The 21,470-nt window shown below is 45.9% G+C and overlaps 1 protein-coding gene across 6 annotated transcripts in view; it reads left to right on the forward strand.

Annotated features, from left to right (window-relative positions):
• Positions 1–21,470, forward strand: part of LOC135366363 (uncharacterized) — a 192,759-nt gene that overhangs the window by 23,455 nt on the left and 147,834 nt on the right. For all 6 annotated transcript variants that reach the window (XM_064599033.1, XM_064599038.1, XM_064599057.1 and 3 more), the window contains one exon: positions 1,109–1,314. In XM_064599033.1, the coding sequence (XP_064455103.1) occupies positions 1,109–1,314 (206 nt within the window). The remainder of the gene's footprint in view (positions 1–1,108; positions 1,315–21,470) is intronic.

A 21,470-nucleotide genomic window follows, 5' to 3' on the forward strand; every position in this document is an offset into this window, starting at 1 on the left:
GTTCGTCTGCTATATTAATGACGAATCCCGTCTGGAAGCGTTCGTCCTTTATTGTTTACTCGACCACGCTTTTGCGTCTTCCTTGACGACAATGAACAAGGCCCTCTAAACATAATCGCAAGTGCTGTTACGGTCAACGCGCTGCAATGTCTAGTAAGTTTGCCACATCATGCGGCCTTTGCTAAAATAAACTGCACTCTTAAAAACTGAAATTTACCGCATAGCATGCGCTCTTAGCCAACCATCATTCCGAATGACATTGGTCTCTCCCCTGATTTGTTGAAAGCAGGAGGCGTACGCCTTTTTTTCGTTGTTGTTGTTGTACCGCTTATACAGTACATGAATGGTACAAAAAAGGCGTAACCCTCCAATTTTCAACAAATCATGCGCGAGAACAATGTCAATAGGGGTGATAGTTGGTTAGGAGCGTGCTATGCGGTGAAGTTCATTTTGAAGAGAGTGGTGGCGGTGAAAGCGTTCGCCGTTGTTGGCCTCAGAGGTGGGCGACGTCACGACTGACGCCCTGGGGGAATGTGTGCCCTGGGCCGACTTTTAAGGGAACTGTGCCCACATAGGTCTGAAAGCATCTGAGGAAAACCCAGGAACAACCCCCAGTCTCGACGTGACATGGCCGGCACGCTAACCACTGAGCCACGCGAGCTGTTTTTTCTTTTCTTTCTTCTTCCTTTTTTTTAAGAGTGTGCGGTTCCACTGCCGTGTCAACAAAACTCCTCTGAGTAGCAGATTTTGTCCAATGGGAGAGCGGCGCTCTCAATGTTGCCAGACGGCTGTCGGCATAGTGCCAGGGATGAGGAATGCAATACTCTGAGCGAAGCTATTCAGTGACTCTAGCTACACCTTTGTCCGAGTTGCGCGTGGGCTTCAAGATAGCGAAAATTCGTTGCAGAGGACGCAGTATCTTCACCCTATAAAGGGGGCGCCAGTATTCAGGCACTTAGATGACACCGGCGCTGATTTTTCTTCGAGGAGTTTGTTGTATGCTCAGATGATAAATGTGTGAACGATATCAAAATGGTTGAGGGAATGTTGCACGGTAAAAGCTTTTGGAAGCTAATATGTTCTACTAACATGATGCCTTGTGTTTAAGCTGACCAAGCACCAGCCTGCGGTGACTGTTATGGTGGTGATCAGTGTCTTCCTTATGCTCTGCTCACTCTTCGGAGGTTTCTTCTTCGTACTGCTTCGCATGGCTGGCGCGTTTGGAGGACGCAAAGTTCAAAATATCACCTCGTGGTACAGCACAGTCTTGCGGCTGCTTTCGACGTGCATGCTCATTTGTATATCTCTCAACGCGTACGTATTACCTGATTTTGTACTAGATCTAGTTGAGGATGGTCTGAGTGAACAAACAGGCAGGATGCCCTCTGGTAGCCCATCCCCCCCCCGCAAAAAAAGAGACAAAAATGAAAAATAAAACGGCCTCCCGATATCTCTAAAAACAAACATGAGGCTGTCCCAAGCATAATATCTGCCATTTCCCAATAGCCTATACGCAATTGATCGTGTCCAGCCTACGCATCCTGCGCCTCTAATACACAGGGCATCATATCTATCAAGCCTTTCTGGGATTGCACGTCCCGTGCCCAAAACTGGACGTTACAAATACAGAGAGAGAGAGAGAGAGAAAACGTTAGTCATAAAAATATATACAGAAATGGCCATGTTACTGTTCATTACACTTCATCCACTTCCTTTTTCTTTTTTTTTTCATATTTTTTTTCTACGAAGACTTTTATTTGAATTGTGTCGTGGTCGACTTCTTTATCGCTTGAAAACTGCGTCCACGAATACATTTTTCAAGACGGGAATTAATCCAAGCGAGGCCATGTCGGTGGACATTTTTGGCTAGCAACCTCGCTCAAAGAGGTCAGGTGGGCACGGACAGAGTGCCGAAGAAAACCAAACCGAACAACAAAAATAGGTTATTTTTCGGCTGAGCCGGAACTGAACAAGATTCAATAAATTATTTTATCGATTCACAAAAAAAAAAAATCAAAAACACTGTAGTTGCCTCTTTAGGCTCCTTTGAGCTTCATTGTTTTTCAACGTTACTCAGAGGTGTCTTTTACCGCTTATTTCTGATTACGTACTCTGTGATGCACAGTAGGAATCCCAGCAACGCAAGTGAACGTGAAACGAGCCTTTTGTCCTTGAACTGAAAAGGGGCTTACTCCTTGAAGTCCTGTCCTGGAAGAGTGGCTTACTCGACACTCTGGATAACTGCGCTTTGTTGTAAACTAGTAATATGTGCGTCGTTACAGGCGGCGGTATGATTGTTTCACTGCCCCCCCAGATAGCCTGGATTTATACTATTTTATCAGTTTGTTTTATTGATACGCTTTATTTTGTATGTAACTTTGTCACGTGCGTTCTTCCTGCTACATGCTTTCATTATGTTCGTCCTCGCAACCATAAATAAAGAGTGAAAAAACGAAAAACAAATAGAGCTTATCGGTGTCGTTATTGCATATATACTATTGGTATCTTGTAGATGGTACCTACAGGTTCATCGCGCATATTTTATACAACGAAACGGTTTGAGCAGATGAATACCTCCGTGTACTTGTTTGAGCTAGCCGATACAGGTGTCACCTTGGAGCTGAATCCTTTGTATCTAAACGTGAGCCGACAGAATTTTCAATGTTCTGCTCCCGAGAACTAATGGTGGAGGCGCTCGCTCTTGAGAGCTGGAAGCGAAATGTTGTTCAAGGGTCTGTATATGTAGCAACATGCAGAATAATGATGATGATTTTTTCCTCAGTTCTCTGATATGGGGTGCAATGCGTGCCTGATGCAACGAAACACATATATCAAAATGACACAACCCGTGTTTAGTCGCTCTTTATCTTGCCATCGGATTTTTCTACCTGCAATTTTCAGCCATAACTCATATAGACTGAGGATCTCGCGCTCAAGCCTACGAGCATTTCCAAGTTCTCAGAGCACAGGTGTTCTCTGTACTTCCAAAAAGGTGGAATAATGTTGAGAAAGTTTATTGCTGTTTAATGTTGCTTGTAAAGTTTCGTGCTGTCCGCTCGAATCTGAGAAAAGCACCACGCTGAGACTGTGAGTGTGTTCCACGAGAGATATATCAACATGCACAGGCACGCTATTTCAACACGTTCATTCATCTTCCTTCGTACTCCCGCAATGCGTCTTGCGTAAATACAGGAAGGTAGCCCCCCCCCCCCCCGTTTTCAGCAAATCAGGAGAAAGAACGATGTCACTCGGGATGGTGGTTGGCTAGGGGCGTGCTATGTGGGGAAGTTCTTGTTTTAGTTGTTTAGGGGAAGTTCTTGTACTGCCTGAAATATTGCACGCCAACATTCTAGATGCGCGCTCTGTCCCACTCCTCACTTTAGCCGCCGTCACTTCCTAAATGGTCACTTCCCTTTAGTTCTGTCGACGCTTCAGGAGGCAAGGCGAGCTTCGGGGCAGGCCACCGTAGGGGACCCCTACCGACCAGCTACGTGTAGCGTAAACATAACGCAATAATAAACGTGTAGCTACGTGTAACGTCACCTGTTTGCAAGTCCGTACGGTAGCGCTCGCTGCTGGCGTGCCAGTCCGTGGAAGGAATGCGGAGGGTGTTCCGTAAACTTTTGTCCAGCGCCGTACATAGGAGAGCACATAAACTCATGCAGTCATTGATACAGGCACCTCGGTGAGTGTTTCAAGTGGTACCTCGCGAAAATGGCCAAGGTTATGACCCTGTGGAGCAGTCACTACTTTCGAGGAGTGGCACATACATATCGAATGACGTCACCCCAGTACTGTTAGTTGTTTGGTAGCGCTGACAATACAATGGAATCCTACAAATGAACGTCGTGCACGCCAAGAGGACCTTCATAGACACCGCACAGGAAGAACTGGGAATTTCACCGTTTCAGTGGGATATTGGTGCTGCTGTCCTAGCACAGAAAATGATACCTCGCTGTCGCTCTCTCGGCATCGTCGTTATCGTTTGCTTGACCAGCTTTGTGCCTTAACCTGTTTCCATCTTAGTTCTCTCACGTCGTTAAGCGTACACCGTCATGGGTTCCTCCTCCAGTGAACATCTGCCGCTGTAACCTTACCAATTAACCTTATAAATGTGAGACTTTGCTTTCTTGGCCATTAGCGTTCACTTGTACGAGACTGCAATCGCTTGCCTCAGTCATTTCAATGCCTAGAAGTGTAGAGCAGATTTTCCCGTGTGAGACCTGAACGTTTCTTTCTGTCCGGACTGACATTGGATTAGCCTAACGTTCTAGAGTGCGGCTTCATCGATCTTCAAGTGGAAGATCCAGCGATCATAGAATGAAGTAAAATCCTAGGGTCGGGAACCGTCGATAGAGAAGAACAGAGTGTTTCACGAAAATACCCCGGCTGAATGATTCGAAAACGGTGCCATCTATCGGCAAACTTTTTTTCGGTTAGCATCCTTGGAAACTGGCCGCGCTCAGTTTCTCATTTGCATGTGCTCGTCCTCTTCTGACATCCTGAGCCTGACTACTTTGTTTTACTTCGCCGGGCTTTGGTACCTGTGCCGTAGCAATGGCACTCTGAGACAGTGCCAAACCAGTAAAAAAATAGCTTAGACATTTAGTGAATTTTTCGAGTAATTAACTGGTTTCAGTTTACAAATTTCTTGCGAGGAGCAATGCGGGAACGCGCTCAAATTCGTGTTCATCCGCTTGCATTGGTGGCGGGGGAGCCGCAAGATAAGGAACAGCCGCTAGCGAGGGTTTGATACGGCTTCTCGTTTTCCGCTAAACTCACAAACAGGATTGCGGTCGTGTCATTGGATGAGCCAGACAGTGCGCCTTTATCGCCATAATGACAAACACTTACCAATGGCGATAAAGCTATTTCGCGCGGGACGAAGGTGGGCTGCTGTTAAAGGGACAGTCGCATCGACCACAGATCGATTCCGAAACCACAGTGAAATGAGATTCCCCGTCCTTCACTGACCATGACTCCGAAAGTCCCATTCCCATCGTCGGAATAGTTTTTGCATAATTCGTGTGTAAGCGGCGCTACAGCAGACGGCGGATGCGGTCGTCAAGCGGAACTCCCTGCTGAGAATCTTTAGCAACGTCACAAGGAATCTGACCAATAAGAACGCGGCGAGTCAGAGGAGTCCCCGCGGCTTGCAGCTTGCATGAGCAAGGTCAGGGAGACGAAGCCGAAGGCACATACCGAGATGGAGGACTCGGAACGCGGAAGTGGCGAATCGTGCTGATCAAATGCCTTTAGTAATAGCTCCCGTGACGAATATACATGTTTGATGACGGCCCATATTCGACGGATCCGCTTCTTCTGCAAGTCGCTGGTGATGTACGTGCCGCAGCTACGTTAGCGCAACAGAACGAGCCTCAGGACCACTGCTTTAGGTACGTTCATGATCGGAGTGCTCAATACTTAATCCCGTGACATTCACACTACGACGCAGGAAACAATCAAAGTGTTGGTGCGGCGTCTGTGCTCCCCAGGAACCGGATGAGTACCTATATGAAAACCAATCATGTCTACCACATTCCACAAAAGTCACAGGTTCAGTAACAGGGAAAGTTTCATGATAACGCATCCGACAACGAGAAAAGCCAATCATGTTCATATGAATGACATCATGTTCTTTTACTTGTTTATTGTATTTTATTTATCTAGTTATTCATCATAGGTTAGGGGATACCTTACGTTGTACCGATTTCGTCTTTTGCTGCTATGTTACTCACGCGCAAGAGTGACAGATCTGATTGGGAAACTGCATAGACATTGTGACTTACTGTCGAAGTTGCTGGCTCGCTTTGTTCGTGGAACACTGTCGGAACGGCGTCAAGTTTCAATTCGTTCCTTTTTTGTGTCAATCCAAGTTGCACTTGCATGATGTTCTCATCCAGGTACACATTATCGGTGAAATGCGAGGAGCATACACGGACAGCATGAACACTCCTTGCTTCATCTGGATACCCGCTAGTGATGTAGCTGCTTCCAACTTTCGCTTCTTCTGGGGTCTGGCTGTAGCTGTATCCTTGGCGTGCGAAATCAAACATCGAGGTTTTCGAAGGAAGTTTTCCGGGAGTCAGGAACGCTGCGTCGGTTTCCAAACGACATCTCACGCGAAGGATGCGAGCGTAGAGATAGTATCCGCGTCACTAGAAAGTGTCACATGTGAATAGGGGCGACGTGCCGGAAAAAAACAAAGCAGCCCCAGACTTGGCGGCAGACGACAGCATCCTTCACAGCGGATTAGCCAGATTCCACCTTGCATCACGCGATGTTGTTGGCGCTGGCGCTTTCGAGGATCAAAACGAAACCGGATCTTTTAAATTCGATTCCTCATCACCCGGTCCGTTTTGGAAGGAGAAAATTTGGCAAATAGCTCGTGGTAGTGTACCGAACACATTGGTATTGGATTCGTAACCACGATTCCGGATGCGACAGTCCCTTTAACGTGGGCAGCATTGCCACTGGATGAGGCCTTTTGTAGCGAAATGCGCAGTTCGTAATCAGTACATTACAGTGTACTATCCCAAGAAGGATTGCTAGGTAGAAATAATATATTTTTATGAAACCACAAATAGCTTTATCGCCATTGGCAAGTGCTTGTCATTATATCGATAAATGCGCACTGTCTGGCCCATCCGCGTCAGTAATCCTGTTTACGAGTTTAGTGGAAAACGAGAAACCATATCAAACGCTCGCTCGAGACTGTTCCTTATCTTGCGCCTCCCTCGCCACCAATGCAAGAGGATGAACACGAATTTAAGCGCAGGGCAGCTGAGAGAAAGAGCGCATTCTTCCACTACTTCGCGCAAGAAATTTGTAAACCGAAACCAGCTAATTACTAAAAAATCACCTAATGTCGAACCTCTATTTTTTACTGGTTTGGCACTGTCTCAGAGTGACCATTGCTACGGCACAGGTACGAAAGCCCGGCGAAATAAAACAAACAAGTCAGGAAGTTTATTTTATTAACGCGCGCATGGAAATGAGAAATGAGTGTTCAGTTTGTAACCGGTGCATCAAGGATGCTAAAAAAAGGAGAAAGAAGAAAGAAAGAAAAGAGGAAAGGAAAACCCGCCACCGACAGGTGGCGCCGTTTTCGATTTATTCAGCAGGAGGATTTTCGTGAAACACCCTGTATAGACCCTCGGAGACCAGACATGCATTTCAGGTGCAACTCTCCAGCTAGTTACAGTGGAACAAAATTTTGGCTTCCGTAGGCAATAGTCCGGAATACTGTATGTTAGTCTTTGGCTCTGTTGCTTCCGGGTATTTTCTAGGTTTCCATTTTCGCTGCGTTTATTTTTAAGGAAGCGTCGCTTACCTCTTGCCTTGGTTATCGTACACCGTACAAAAGAGAACTTTACAGCATAGCACGCTGTGCGCCAACCATGACCAGTAATGACTGGATTATCACTTCCGTTTTGGGGAGAAAGGGGGGTACGCCTTTTTGTGGCAATTTTCACGTAGGCCCAATCTCTCTCTGATGAACAGAAGCGATAACCGACCATTCCTGGCAATGGTTGGCGCCAGACCCCGGCAAAAAAACTAATGAGCGCGATAACTCAAGATACGCACAATCACGATCGCCAATCGTATCGAGTGTTTGAGTCCCACTCGTTTCACACAGCATGGCAGCACCTATGCAATAATCTGCTATCACGTTGACATGGCAACGCGATTCTCGTCATCGCGCTCACGTTGCCGCGAGGTGTCATGTGCTTGCTTTGTGCACTCATGCTGGGACGTCACACAGCGGTACTAAGGGGAACCACTGTAGGGCTCCGATCGAAATCATTCCCTTCAGCGCTATTATCGTGCGAGTCCGCACTCATCTTGTCGCGAGGTCGCCGTTTTCTTCTACATCGGTCTGACGTTGATGCTCAAACTGCTACTGGCCGGTTTTTCACGTCAGTTCAGGCAGGGAGGGTCCCATCGACCTCTTGGATTTTCATTATTTTTTATATTTAGAAGCTCATCGTACATGATGACCAACAGCGGTGAAATGAATAATTTCTACGGAATAGTTTTCGCGCAAAAAAATCCAGGAAATCTGGCCCTGAATTCAACTGTTTCAGTTTTGCCATGTTTGCACGCCTATATCTCTCGAGTCTTAAAAGATACTGCAGTGAATTTTTTTATGCTTTAGTATGCCTACAGATCAGCAGTCCGAGCGCAAATTTTGGTGCGCAGGAGGAACGCTCTGTGATATAAAAAATGGCGAACATGCTCTCTCGTGCGGTTTTGTTTCAACTTCGACGCGTGATTTCTCTGACTGTAGATATTCCTCGCCACCCTGCTTGGTATCACTTCACTCAGTTTTAAATGCTCTTTCATCTGGTATATATATCATGCGTATACCCCCTACAGGTATCCGCTGAAACCGGCAAATGTTAACGTATGTTTCGAAAAAATAAGGATTCTGAGCGTCCGTTTCTCGAATAGGCTCCTTTTTATTTCTTTTATATTTTGCAAGGACATGGCCCGATGTTAGACCTTTCATATTACGTAAAAAAATTCTGCTTCAAAAGGCGCACACTGGCGATTAGCGCGTTAAAACGCGGCCCTGGGCTGCGTGCGTACGTGTCGGAGCCCGGCTGCCTGTACCGCGGGATAGCGGGCCTCGTGTCGATGCTCCCTTTGTTTGAGCAAGGTTGTCTGGCCTTAGCCTTACCTGAGCTATTCGTCCGCAAACTTTTGACGTCCTTCTGAAGAAATAATTCACTTCTAGGAGTTAGTGATTTCCAACAAAGCATCAGAATGAAATTCCACGTTGTCGTAAAGCCGTATTAAAGGCTAGGTCAAACTTAATGGTCAGCGAAGGTAAAACCTCACTCTTGCAAGCGCCGTACACGATGATACCAATACTGTACAAATAAATATCGAGTTGGGAATTTCTTTTTCCAGGGTTCCCGCAAGTTCCTGCGAAGCTTGCTTTACTTAATTTTACGATATTTTTAAGTTATGCAGAGGGCTTTTAGCACAAAATGCGTGTTCTGTGCTAAACTTGCAGCAGTACATTTCTTCTCAGAGCTAGGGAAGTGGGAGGGTTCTCGCATTTGTCAAAGTTACATTAGATACGTTCAGAGCAAAGCCATACGGGAGACGCACCTAATGCACTTCGATTTCACTCAAAACTGGACAGTAGCCATGCCTAGCGAAATACAAGCGTGCCACTGCGGAAAACAGATTTCCATATTCACATGTGTGGTGTAACAGCTGGCACGGAAACGCACAGTTTTGGTGTGGTGAGCGAAGACTTCTGTCACGATTCAGCACAGTCACTGTTAGCTTCCATAGCTATTGAAGAATGTCTTGACTAGAATGTCCCTCTTGCAGCTAATGATTTACGTTTCAGATGGAGCGGTGAGCCATTTTAAAAATCGCCATAGGCTCTATGAGCTCTCCAAATCTACTTTTGCGAGCGCGACATGGTTGTTCAGGAACAGGCCACGACAAAAGTGCGTGTGACAGGATCGGTGCACAGGATCGGTGCACAGGATCGGTGTGACAGGAATCAAGCACCATGCCGCGACACCTAACTCGAGCAAGACGTCATCTTAGAGTAACAAGATATGATAACGTGCTTGCCAAAACACCTAACGTGCGTCCATTTACTCCATGTACACTCTTAGAAATGAACTTCACACCATAGCACGCTCCTGGCCAACCATCATCCCGAATGACAATGTTCTCGCCCCTGATTTGTTGAAAACGGGAGGTGGAGCCTATTCTGTGCCGTGCATAATTGGCACAAATAGGCTCCGCCTCCCGTTTTCAACAAATCAGGGGCGAGAACGTTGTCATTCGGGATGATGGTTGGCTAGGAGCGTGCTATGTGGTGAAGTTCATTTTTAAGAGTGTACGGGCTGAGGACGTGGCTGCTTTTAAAATGCAAAAGAAAAAGCAATGGGTAAACCTATATCGCATCAAAGTGGCATACAGGGTTCGCATGCGTGGCAAAGCAAGACACCGGAAAGTGATCACATCTTCACCAACATCTTCTGGATTGTCGGTCCAGGGCTCTCCCAATTGAGCTAAGCTAACACGCCTTCTGAGCGACTTCCAACACTCTTAAAAATGAACTTCACCGCATGGCACGCTCCTAGCCAACCATTATCTCGAGTGATATCGCTATGTGCCCTGATTTGTTCAAAACGGCAGGCGTACACCTTTTTTGTGACACTTATGCGGTTCATAATTGTCACAAAAATGGCGTACGCCTCTCGTTTTCAGCAAATCAGGGCAGATAACGATATCATTCGAGATTATGGTTGGCTACGAGCGTGCTATGAGGTGAAGTTCATTTCTAAGAGTGAAGGGTGCGTCATCTGAAGGGACAAACCAGCCACTCTCTCTCACTCATCCTCCTTTCACTCTTACATTTTTGCTCACTCATACACACTTCACTCACTCATCATCACTTTGTGTATGAGTGAGCAAAAATGTAAGAGTGAAAGGAGGACGAGTGAGAGAGAGTGGCTGGTTTGTCCCTTCAGATGACGCACCCTTGGAAGTCGCTGAGAAGGCGTGTTAGCTTAGCTCAATTGGTAGAGCCCTGGACCGGCAATCCAGAAGATGTTGGTTCGAGTCTATGGCGCAGCGGTAACGCGTGCGCTTGGAGACTGGGAGGTCCGCGGTTCGAATCCGCGGGCCGGCTGTGCCGTCTGGGGTTTTTCCTGGGTTTCCCTCAGATGTGTAATAGGCGTATGCCGGCACAGTTCCCCTGAAGTCGGCCCATGGACGCAGCGTCCATGGGCCGACTTCAGGGGAACTGTGCCGGCATACGCCTATTCCCTTCACCCACCCTTCACCCTTTCCTCTCCTCCTCTCCACCACCTTTCCCTTCCCGAGAAACATGCCGCCTATTCAGGCAGGCAGACCTCTCGGTTCCTCCCAACGACAATCCTCCTCCTCCTCCTCCAGTCCTACAGCTGGCTAACCTTTTAAGTGACTTTCATCTTTCATCGTGAATTTCATAGGCGAATTGAGGCTTTGTATGTATTTGTCCCTTCTATGTTGTTCCAGCCTCAGAACATCAGTTCTTTCACCCCGGAAAGTCTAGGCCGAGAAACATTTATAGCTAGTACTGTGGACAGTGAGTACAGAAGAGTGACGTTCTCACAGAAAGTGAGTGAAATCATTTGTCGCTGTCATTCCAAAATACTGCTGTTTCGCAGTCTTGTAAATATATCGATATAAACTACCACTTTTGATTGCACAAAGTTGTCCCTTTCTTGTACGACATCGACAGGAGGCCCGCCGTCCCGCGGTACCGGCAGCCGGGCTCTGACAAGCACGCACGCAGACTAGGGCCGCGTTTTAGCGGGCTCATCGCCAGTGTACGTCTTTTGAAGCAGAATTTTTTTACGTAAGATGAAAGGTCTAACATCGGGACGTGTCGTGGCAAAATATAAAAGAAATAAACAGGGGCCTTTTCGAGAAACGGACGCTCAAAATCATTGTTTTTTCGAATCATACGTTAACATTTGCCGGCTTCAGCAGATACCAGATGAAAGAGCATTGAAAGCTGAGTGAAGTGATACCAAACAGGGTAGCGAGGAACATCTACAGTCAGACAAATCACGCGTCGAAGTTGAAATAAAACCGCACGAGAGAGCATGTTCGCCATTTTTTTTATCACAGAGCGTTGCTCCTGCGCACCAAAATTTGCGCTCGGACTGCTGGCCTGCGTTGATTGGTGTCTCACCCGTGCAACATTACCAGACGAGAACACACAAAAAATAAATCGTATCAGGTTTAATGAAACATATCAATACGAAATACATATAGTTATCACATATATTGACAACTCCAAGACAGAAGGGCACCGTGATGATCACACAGAAACTAGGAAGGTTCACTTAAGCTCCATTTCTCACCTAGAGCAATACGTACACGCAGTGATTAGACGTTTGCATTTATTCAATGAGTGGCCATTGCAACAAAACATGACATCGTTGGTGCATAGCTGATTCCTGCTAACACTCACGCTATCAGGCCGCTCGTCCCACGAATTTTTTATTTTTTTCTCGCGGGGCCAGCAACAGGGGATGCATTGTACTCATCAGTGCACACGTGTTAATCTTGGCCTACAGCTCCGAAATGTGAACGTCGCTTCCTGTCCCAAAAAGTGTACGAACTCCGCATTACAATGCACGGACACACGGCACGGATACACAGATGCACGGATAAACACGCACACTGTGATACATGCGTAAAGGAGAAGGATACGGAAATGTACTCCGGTGGTAGATGATTTCGTATATGTGCACGAGTGGGGCAACAGAAATTTTTTTCTACATTGAAATTATGAATAACCTATTAGTACGCACACAACCCATGCCCGCGTTCTAAAGTTTTTGTGTTTACGATCGTACCTCTACTGTCAACACGCAGGTATGGTGGGCTAGAAAGACTGGTGTGCTTATTATATTCAATATACATTACATTCAACATATTCAATACATGGAATGCGCGATGCCCCTGTTTTGAAGCCAAGCTCCTGAGCTCCGGCGCTATGCGCTCGCTGCGAACTAAGCGGGTTCTCGTTGAACTAGTCCAACATGTGCAGTGTCTGACGGTGTGTGTGTGCTTGACTATTTTTATAGTGAGTATATTTGGACCAGCACTACGTTGGTTTGCCGCACTGACTGTTTACTAGCATCCACAGTTCTTTGTAACTAAACCACGTGACATTTGCTGCCGTCACGTCTGCCTAGCCGACGATCCCTGCAAGCGAAAGATATCGGAATGTTGCGAAGCACGTGACCGCATGTCTTCGTTGGATGATGAGAGACGGGTCGAAAAACAAAATAAAGAGCGGCTACGGCGTCCGAGAGCTCGCCTCCTTGATGGTTTCTTTCTCTTCACTCTTTCTTTTCAGCCTAGATTATCGAGTTGCTGTGTACAGGAAGCTGGGAACACTTTGTCACGGAACATAGGCCGATGGTAGATTGTTCAACTAAATTGTCATTTAGCTAAACTTTGGCGCTTTCTATACAGTGTACCTCGCCGCACATCTTAGTTGTTATGTAATTCTTTTGCTCCCTATGTAGGTATAAAGGAACATGGTATCGGCCATAAAAAACGAAATTGTAGCACCGCAGTAGTATTCTCTCTGCACGCGCACGGTTTTACTGTTGACCAGTAGAACGACCGAGTCGTATATATATAGCGCGAAAGATATATTCCTTATTTCATTGCCCCCCCCCGCCATATTACTTGTGTCATACTACCCTCACTCGTTCTGAGACCTTCGTCCTACATTTTGCAATTGATCCGTTCACCGTATGTGCATCTGTTTGCATTTTCATCGCTTGTAGGCGTCCTGGGGTGGCCCCGACTCTGTCGCTACTCATATCCCCATCTTTTTCTGTTACCTCATCACCGCCATCATCAGGTTATATTAAAAAGGGTGTAACGTAGTTACAAATAAAACCTATTGACATTGAACACGGTTAAGGATATAATGTCATGATTGTTGAGTTATGGTCCCATGTTGAAGTGTAAATTAGGAAACCCTAACCGGAGTTTGAGACTTCATAAATGAAAATGCACTACTTGATATTGCCTTTTGCTATGAGGTACACTAGAAGTCAAGAATCTTCTGCTTCAATACGTGATCTGTTCCTGGTGCCTAACACCCTTCACTGGAAATGGGACTGCCAAGTACTTGGTTGACATTCAGATCACAAGATGGTTCTTGAGATGCACCATATAAAATTTAAGCATGACAGACCTAAAATCCAGATATTCCACGATATTCCTTGGGCAGATCCTTGTACAATTTTAACTGGATCTGTAGCATCTCGAGAAATGTTAATATGGCCTGAAATCGTTTCAAGGCCACTGTACACATGTCCACAAGAAAGTTCGTGTCCAAGAAGCCTTACGGGGGGGGGGGGGTAATATGTTTATTAAGAAAAAAAGAAGGAAAGGTTAGCCAGGCAAAGAGCCGGCTTGCTATTCCAAAAAAAATGGAAAAACGAAAAAGAGAAGGAAGGAACGATAAAGGAGAAAACGGGGGAAAACGAAAAAGACAAGGCTTACACTCAAAGACCATGGCTGACACGCGAAGCTTAGCATCTTAAACGTCGCATAAACAAAATTAGACGGCGATGGAAACTAACCCTGGTTTCAGGTTTGACGAAGGCACTGAAGGAGGATATGAGGAAATTAAGTGAGACTAAAAAGAAATATTATAGCTACGTCTTTGTTGCGTACTCCCAGCAAATTTGGCATATGACTACTCAAAGTATCGAGCACAAGAGGAACAAAATGACGCACAGCAGAGAACAGATTATATAGAAGATGTGGCAAACTCCTAATAGATCTATCACCGTTGTCGCAACTCCCGAATTATTATTAGTATGACATTACCTTAAAGCAGCACTTGTATCTCTATTTCTTATTATGCCACTGTGGGAGGTAAATATGAAGAAGTCTTCTGCGGGTACATTGGCAAAGAAAAAAAGTGGATATGCTAGTCCAAAAAGTCTCGGGACTGATTACTCCAGGACGCGATATTGTGGTCTTCTGGGCAAGACAATATTCCGAATGATTTTCTTAGAAGGTACGCCGAGTAAGCTGCGCAATTCGTCAAAATTATTTTCCAGATATCGCTGGACGAAGGGACTGTCCCGAACGAATGGAAATGCGCTCGTATAAAACCGATACGTAAGGCAGGAGTCCCGACATTGGTTTGGAATTTTCTCTTTCCAGCTTTTGTGAATTGCTAAAGCACATCTTTTCCAAACAATTAACATCATGATCAACTAACACCATTCCTTGCAGCATGTCTTTCGTGGGGGCTACTCCGCTGTCATGGCCCTGTTTGATTTCATCCACGATTTTGCATTTGCTTTATATAATAACCTACAAATTGAAATATTGGTTTTGCATCTCTCCAAGGCATTTGACCGTGTACGTACCCTATAGAAAGCTGACACCTAATACCAAGATCATGGATTGGCTTCGGGCTGATTCCCTGTCTAATCGAACCCTATACACCTGTGGTATACGACAGGAGTCAGTCTTGAGACTTTTGCTGTTTCTTGTCTATATGCACGATATGTTAAGTAACATTAATTGTAAAGGAAGTTTATTCGCTGATGACTGCATAACATATCGCGCGATATATTCCGAAAAACATAGGAGTGTCTGAACGTGCGTCCTCAATATGCCGATCGTTCTCTTTCTCTCTTTTTTTTTCTTTTTTTTTTCTGTGTGCTTTGCTTATGGCTCACCTTGCTCGCGTCACACATGCTCATCATCACATGCTCACATCAACGAGTGGTGTTACAAATTGCAAATCAATTTGAACACCGACAAAACTGTGTCTATGCTGTTATATGTAGAACAAAGGCTTTGCCAACATCATAGTATACTTGCAAGAGAGCTTAGTACAAATATCTTGGGGTCGCCGTCCCGTCCGATTTTAGATGGAATTTTCACGTGCGCTTAATAGGCATCACAGTCAAGAGAAAGCCTCTTCTATCTCAGAAGAACACTTCATTATGCTACTGCTGAGGTCAGACTACCGGTATATAGAACACTCGTGTTACCGATGGTCACGTTCGCTAAGGTAACTTGGGACCCCTTTGCTGCGTCTCTTTTGCTGGTTTCTTTCGAATTGTCGCCACTATACGAGTGTATTATGTGTATATATTATACGTTCCCTACTCCTTCCCAGGTCCCTTCTGTGACCAGTATTCTGAAATAAATGTATAAATCGTTATATTTTCGTGTCGCCCCTTTGTCTTCCGGATTCCTTCCCTCTACTGACTGCTCATATGCAGACTGTAATCAGCAATTCTATCGCTTCCGTTGGTTAGCTGCAGTTAACGTATATCTCACGCTTATAGCCCACCACCGACTTAAACATTTCTATCACAATCCCCCGTCACCGGACCTCGCAACCTGGAAGGTAAAGGTCGCTCAGATGAAGGGAACGATGAGCACATATCACGAATATCACTACCCAAAGGCAGAACCGGCTGCTCGAACACGTCTTTATCGTTATCAAAGTACACGTGTCCCAGACCCGAGGGCTGATAGGGACGCGCCGACGAATGTCAGCACTGATATCTGGGTGTGACATTCGTTTGCTCCTGCAGGTGACACTCCAGGGGAATTTTGCATGCAGAGCAAAGAAAAGGCACGCTCATGGGTTAACGGTAACGGTAGCACTGAAATGAGCTGCGAGAGGCGATTAGATCGCATAGCGCCGAGATACGCTTGACGCCATCTCTCGGCAGGAACATCCGCGGGTACATATGACACCAGCCGAACGGCTCACCAATCCTTCTAGCCTTCTAGCCCACCATAACCCAGGATCGCTCGCGCCTCATGATGGTAGCCTTGCCGATGGGTCTCATTTAGTATTTTCACTTGTTTTCGCTACCAGTTTAGATATACCTTGCTTGCCCTCTAAGTTGTTTCTGCGCTCCGCCGCAAGGTGGCGATAACAAATGAGCATGCGCAGGTGGTATTTTTGAAAGAGGCGCATTTCAGGAACTGTCACTTTTTCTACTATCACTCTGTGGGCTGTGTTAACAACCTCTGTTTGTCGGACTGACAGCGATTGCGCTGAAAACGTCCTTGAAGCATGATGTCCGGCTATTTTTCTCGATAGGATAGGTCCTGAATATCGCTGCCAATTATCATGGATTTGGATTTGCAAAGAACATAGTTTGTTTCTTGATACGGATCTGTACCCTGGCCAATGACCTGCCAAGCACCGGCCACCTTACATTGTGCCAAGATACCTGCGCCGTCACTCATATTCATACTCAATTGTCTCGCGGCGTAAGGTAACGACTAATCATTATTTGTGTTTTGCTCGTATATCTTTCAACGGACAATGCGCACGCTGTTTCAAAGTGGCAAAAAATAAAAATTGAGAAGGAGAATCATAAGAGCTCGCAAGACGCCCGACTAAAACCAAACAACTCACAAAGAAAAGCAATTGCATTTCTTTCCTGAGGAAGAAACATGGGTTGTCTGTCGAGCTTCCACAAATTCGAGAGTCCTCTTTGCCTGTTAGTCAAAATGAAGGGTGAGGTGTCTAAGTTTAATTCGATGTGGGTACAAACAATAGTGAAATGATGAATTGCTTGTTGTACTAACTCACCATGAAGATAACGTCTCTGTTCCTTACTACTTTTGGTTTGAGACGTTCACTTGGTCCATCAAAAGTCGAACTTATTCGCTGCTACACCATTCCGCGTTACCCTCTACCCAAGGCGACATACCGAGATTGAATCAAGCTTGGCAAGTACTTCGCCAACGAACTTGTTTCATGGTATGGATCTGTCCTCTGGCCGACAGATTGCCAAACCTCGCTCTGCCTATCTCTATGCAACATTGCGCCAACGTTGCCTAGCCGAATGAGTCGTTGGCCAGATGTCATCCGCTGTTTCGCCAACTGTCAGCCATCGGCTATCGCTCGCTTTAGAGCCCTGCACCATCCGCGGATGGAAGCGGATATCCGCGGATATCCGCAAGATACTTGCGGATTCGGATGAAAATTCCGAACTTTCTGCGGTGTGCGGATCGGATGCGGATGGCGCGAGGTCGGATGCGGATCGGATGCGGATACGAAGGCAGCGGATCGGTAGCGGATCGGATGAGGATATACCGCGTGCTGTAATTTTTCCACCAGCAATTTATTTGTATTGCGCTGCGACTACGAGCGAATGCTCGGGTTCACATTTGACCATGCACGGCCAAGACGGGAGAGAAGGCATTCTGGCGTCTCGAACCGCGCTAGCACCGACGAGGTAGCGTTCCACGCGTTACAGAAGGCTCTCCGTAACGCGTTTGTCGAAATGTTTACCTTTGCTGGTCGTCGTGAGTCGTTCCGTGACAGCATGGAGGCATCCGAAATTATACCAACATATGCTTCCGGCGGTCTTTACGCGTCCTTCGAAACGTGCGGATTTTGCGGATCGGATGCGGATGGTGCGCTTTGGTCAGCGGATCGGATGCGGATGTAAACTGTTGTGTGTGCTGCGGATGCGGATCGGATGCGGTAACGGTTGCGCGGATGCGGGTCGGATGCGGATGCCAAAAATGTCATCCGCGCAGGGCTCTAGCTCGCTTGCACATTTGATTTGATCGAGGAGAGACGTTGGCGATGGGAAAGTGGGAGACGTGTCCAAAAGCGCATGTTCGCGTCTCCTTTCTTTTGTTTATGTACATATAGTGTCCGCTCCGACCGTTAATTTCCGTGCTCGCGGACGCTAGCGGGTAGTTTCAATGGCTTCGAATGCTTCCGTTTAGATTGTGGAGAATTACTGTGAACGGGCGATCTGAACACGGAGTGTCCGATCCAGCTGATCACAGAAAAATGGAAAGAAGGAGGACATCGCAGGAAACCCTGCGTGTGCATTCCTTCTTCCGATGTCCCGCCGGTGAACGGTAAGACAAGTTTGGTGCTTTCTACTCAAGGAAACAATGCAGGTCTGTCGTGTGAAGCGTATTACAAGTAACTCACTAACGTTCGAGGCGTTTCAATGTGCGTTGCTGTAATATGTTCAGTTTGAATGCCGCTAATCAGATTGCGTGTGCTAGCTGTACTAGTTGTGTGTCACGTAGCAGTTATTTATCTGCTGTGATCTACGAACGCTTGTGACGACGTTGTGTTTTGATGTTCAAATAGGAAACCAGCATGGATTGCCTGTGCATAACGCCCTCACCTGAATGACTTGTCAGACTCAGCTCTCAATAATAGACCACTTCACACTGGATTGCCTCTTCTGCCAGAGTTGGGTTGAAAAGAACAGCTCCCCGTGTGTTGGCTGCAAGGAAATGGCTCAGTGTTCCCGTGACAATCGCCGAAAACTTCACCTGTACCTATTGGATGTATGGACTGCGATTTGCTTGAACTGCTCTTCAGTGTTTAAACGCGTAATGCTCCAGTGAAACCTGTCGCAAGATATGTGTATGTAGTGTTAGTTTGTTGGTACAATTTATGAAAGCAAATAAATTTTTGATTCATAAACCTTCATCAGTTTCGTTCCTGAACTTTGAGCAATACATTATGACGTTACTAGCAATCACGCAAAGAAAACGCGTGATGTTGGTGGAGCGGGTGCAGACGACAAACCCGAGGGAAGAACGGAGAGGAGGTTAGGAGAGGTGGTGAGCTTGCGCATGCGCACTTGACTCACGCGCTGGGACCCGAGAAGCGCTGTGAATGACTCCTGGAAATCACGTGGTTTGGAGGCCCTCCATTTTCCCTGGACCGTTGCGGCTATAGGGTTTATTCACATGACGTCATCCGTAGGAGACCGCCACTGTCGCTAGCAGGCAGATGTGCTGCCACCGGCCGCCATATTGTAGGTCCCATCCAAGCCGTCACCCATATCACACTCGCCGTATATTTGGTGTTTCAAAGCTATATTGTGCTGTGTGATTTGTAGCATATCCGAGTAATTTCCATGTTTGCGACGTTAATAGTCATCCAAAAAGCATATGGCAGCGAACTAATACGGGAATGTAACTTCGAGGGACCTACAGTATGGCGGCGAGGTGACATCAGTGAATAAACCCTACAGGAGCTTCCTGCGCCTAATTGTACTCTATCGTGTGCACTCAGACAAACCTTACGTGTAACATCACAGTACCATTACCATACCATCTGGTGTGCACTTCTCAACATCCGTACGAGTCTAAAGGTGTCACGCTTTGGCGCACGCCGCTTTCTTTCTTTCTTTCTTTATTTGGTAAACTAATTAGCCGAATACAGAGTCAGATATGGGACTGTTAGGGCGGACACTGTTATACAGTCCCTGAAAAAAATTAAAGGAAAAAAACATAGCAGCATACTGTCCCGAGAGGGCAAAGATGCTAGATATACCACATCTTGCGTAAATATGCACTTTTGGACACTGTGAAAAGATTACTTCAGCAAACACTAATTACAGACATTGATGACATTGATTACAGGCATTGATAACGATACATACATTGATTGCATAATAAGCATGGTCTAGTTTACGGATATAATTAGTTGCAGAGGAAGTATTTTCGACACTTGTATTTAAATTGATGAAAAAAAGTGAGATTTCTAATGTCTACTGGCAAATTATTTCGTACCGTAGAGCCGTATAATTTGAAAGAGAAAAAACCAAAATTAGTCCTCGGTGTAGAGATCTCAAGCATGCCCGTGTTACTTCTGAAAGCGTAATTCATGTCACGACGACTGGGTAAAAGGTGTAGAATGTTTACATATCCGGAGAGTATTCTGTGCATTAATAGGGACACTTTATAGCGGACAAGATGATAAATATCATAAACCCGCAGAAAGTTAAATGCAAATGTTATTGAATCCCGAGGGCTAATTGCCAGCATGATCCGAAGTGCTCTTTTCGGTAACACATGGAGCGGGTGAATATTATGGTGATAGGTGATACCATAAAGTTCAAGGGCATATGAGATATGGGAGTAAATTAAGGCGTAGTATACAGTAAGAAGCGTAGTGATAGGAACCAGGTTGCGAGGTCGGGCTAGAGCGTATAAGCCAGGCGATATTTTTTCACGAACATACAGGATGTGTTCGTGCCAGTGAAGATTTTCATGGAAAACAACTCCGAGGAATTTGACGCTTTGAACCCTGAGAAGAAGGTGTCCCCCGAAAGATAGATGGTTATCTTTGATGTTCAGCCGTTTCTGGTGGGGATGGAATATAATGTACGAAGATTTTTTTATAATTCGCTACCAACAAGTTCCTGGTTAGCCAGCAGTGTAGCTTCTCCAGGGTGAGATGAGCCTTAGTGTATAACGAGGTAAGGGTGTTAGCTTTGATGAAAATTGTAGTATCATCGGCGTAGAGATAACATTGCTCTGGGAGAAAGTCGTTTACGTAAAGCAGAAATAAGAGGTCCTAAGAGCGAGCCCTGAGGCACCCCTGTGTCAATAGGACGGATGTTTGAGTTGTGCTTGTTTACGACTACGTACTGACTGCGATCGTTTAAATAACTGCGAAATAGCTGAAGAGGTCTCCCTCTTATTCCAGACATTTCAAGTTTTTGTAATAGGATACTATGGTTTATTAAGTCGAATGCTTTCGATAGGTCGACGAAAATTCCCATGGAGATTAGTCTTTCCTCAATGTTATTTTTAATACATTCAGCTGCGCTAATGAGTGCGTGCGTTGTGGATTTTCCCCTTCGAAACTGGTATGGATTAAGAATGTTGTGTAAATTGAGAAAACCTTCCAATCTCGTTAGAAGAACTTTCTCAAAAACCTTGCTGAAGGAAGGTAGCAGAGATATGGGGCGATAGTTGCTAACGTCTGTCCGGTTGCCCTTTTTAAAGATAGGAATTATTTTGGCCTTTTTCAGTACAGTGGGGAAGACGCCGTCATAAAACATTTCATTCACGCTTCATGACCTTATCGGGCGCAAGCGGCTTACGTCCCTTAATAGAGAGTTTTAGTGCATCGTACGAAAGGA

This window comes from Ornithodoros turicata, chromosome 1, assembly GCF_037126465.1.
Source record: "Ornithodoros turicata isolate Travis chromosome 1, ASM3712646v1, whole genome shotgun sequence".
Lineage (NCBI taxonomy): Eukaryota > Metazoa > Arthropoda > Arachnida > Ixodida > Argasidae > Ornithodoros > Ornithodoros turicata.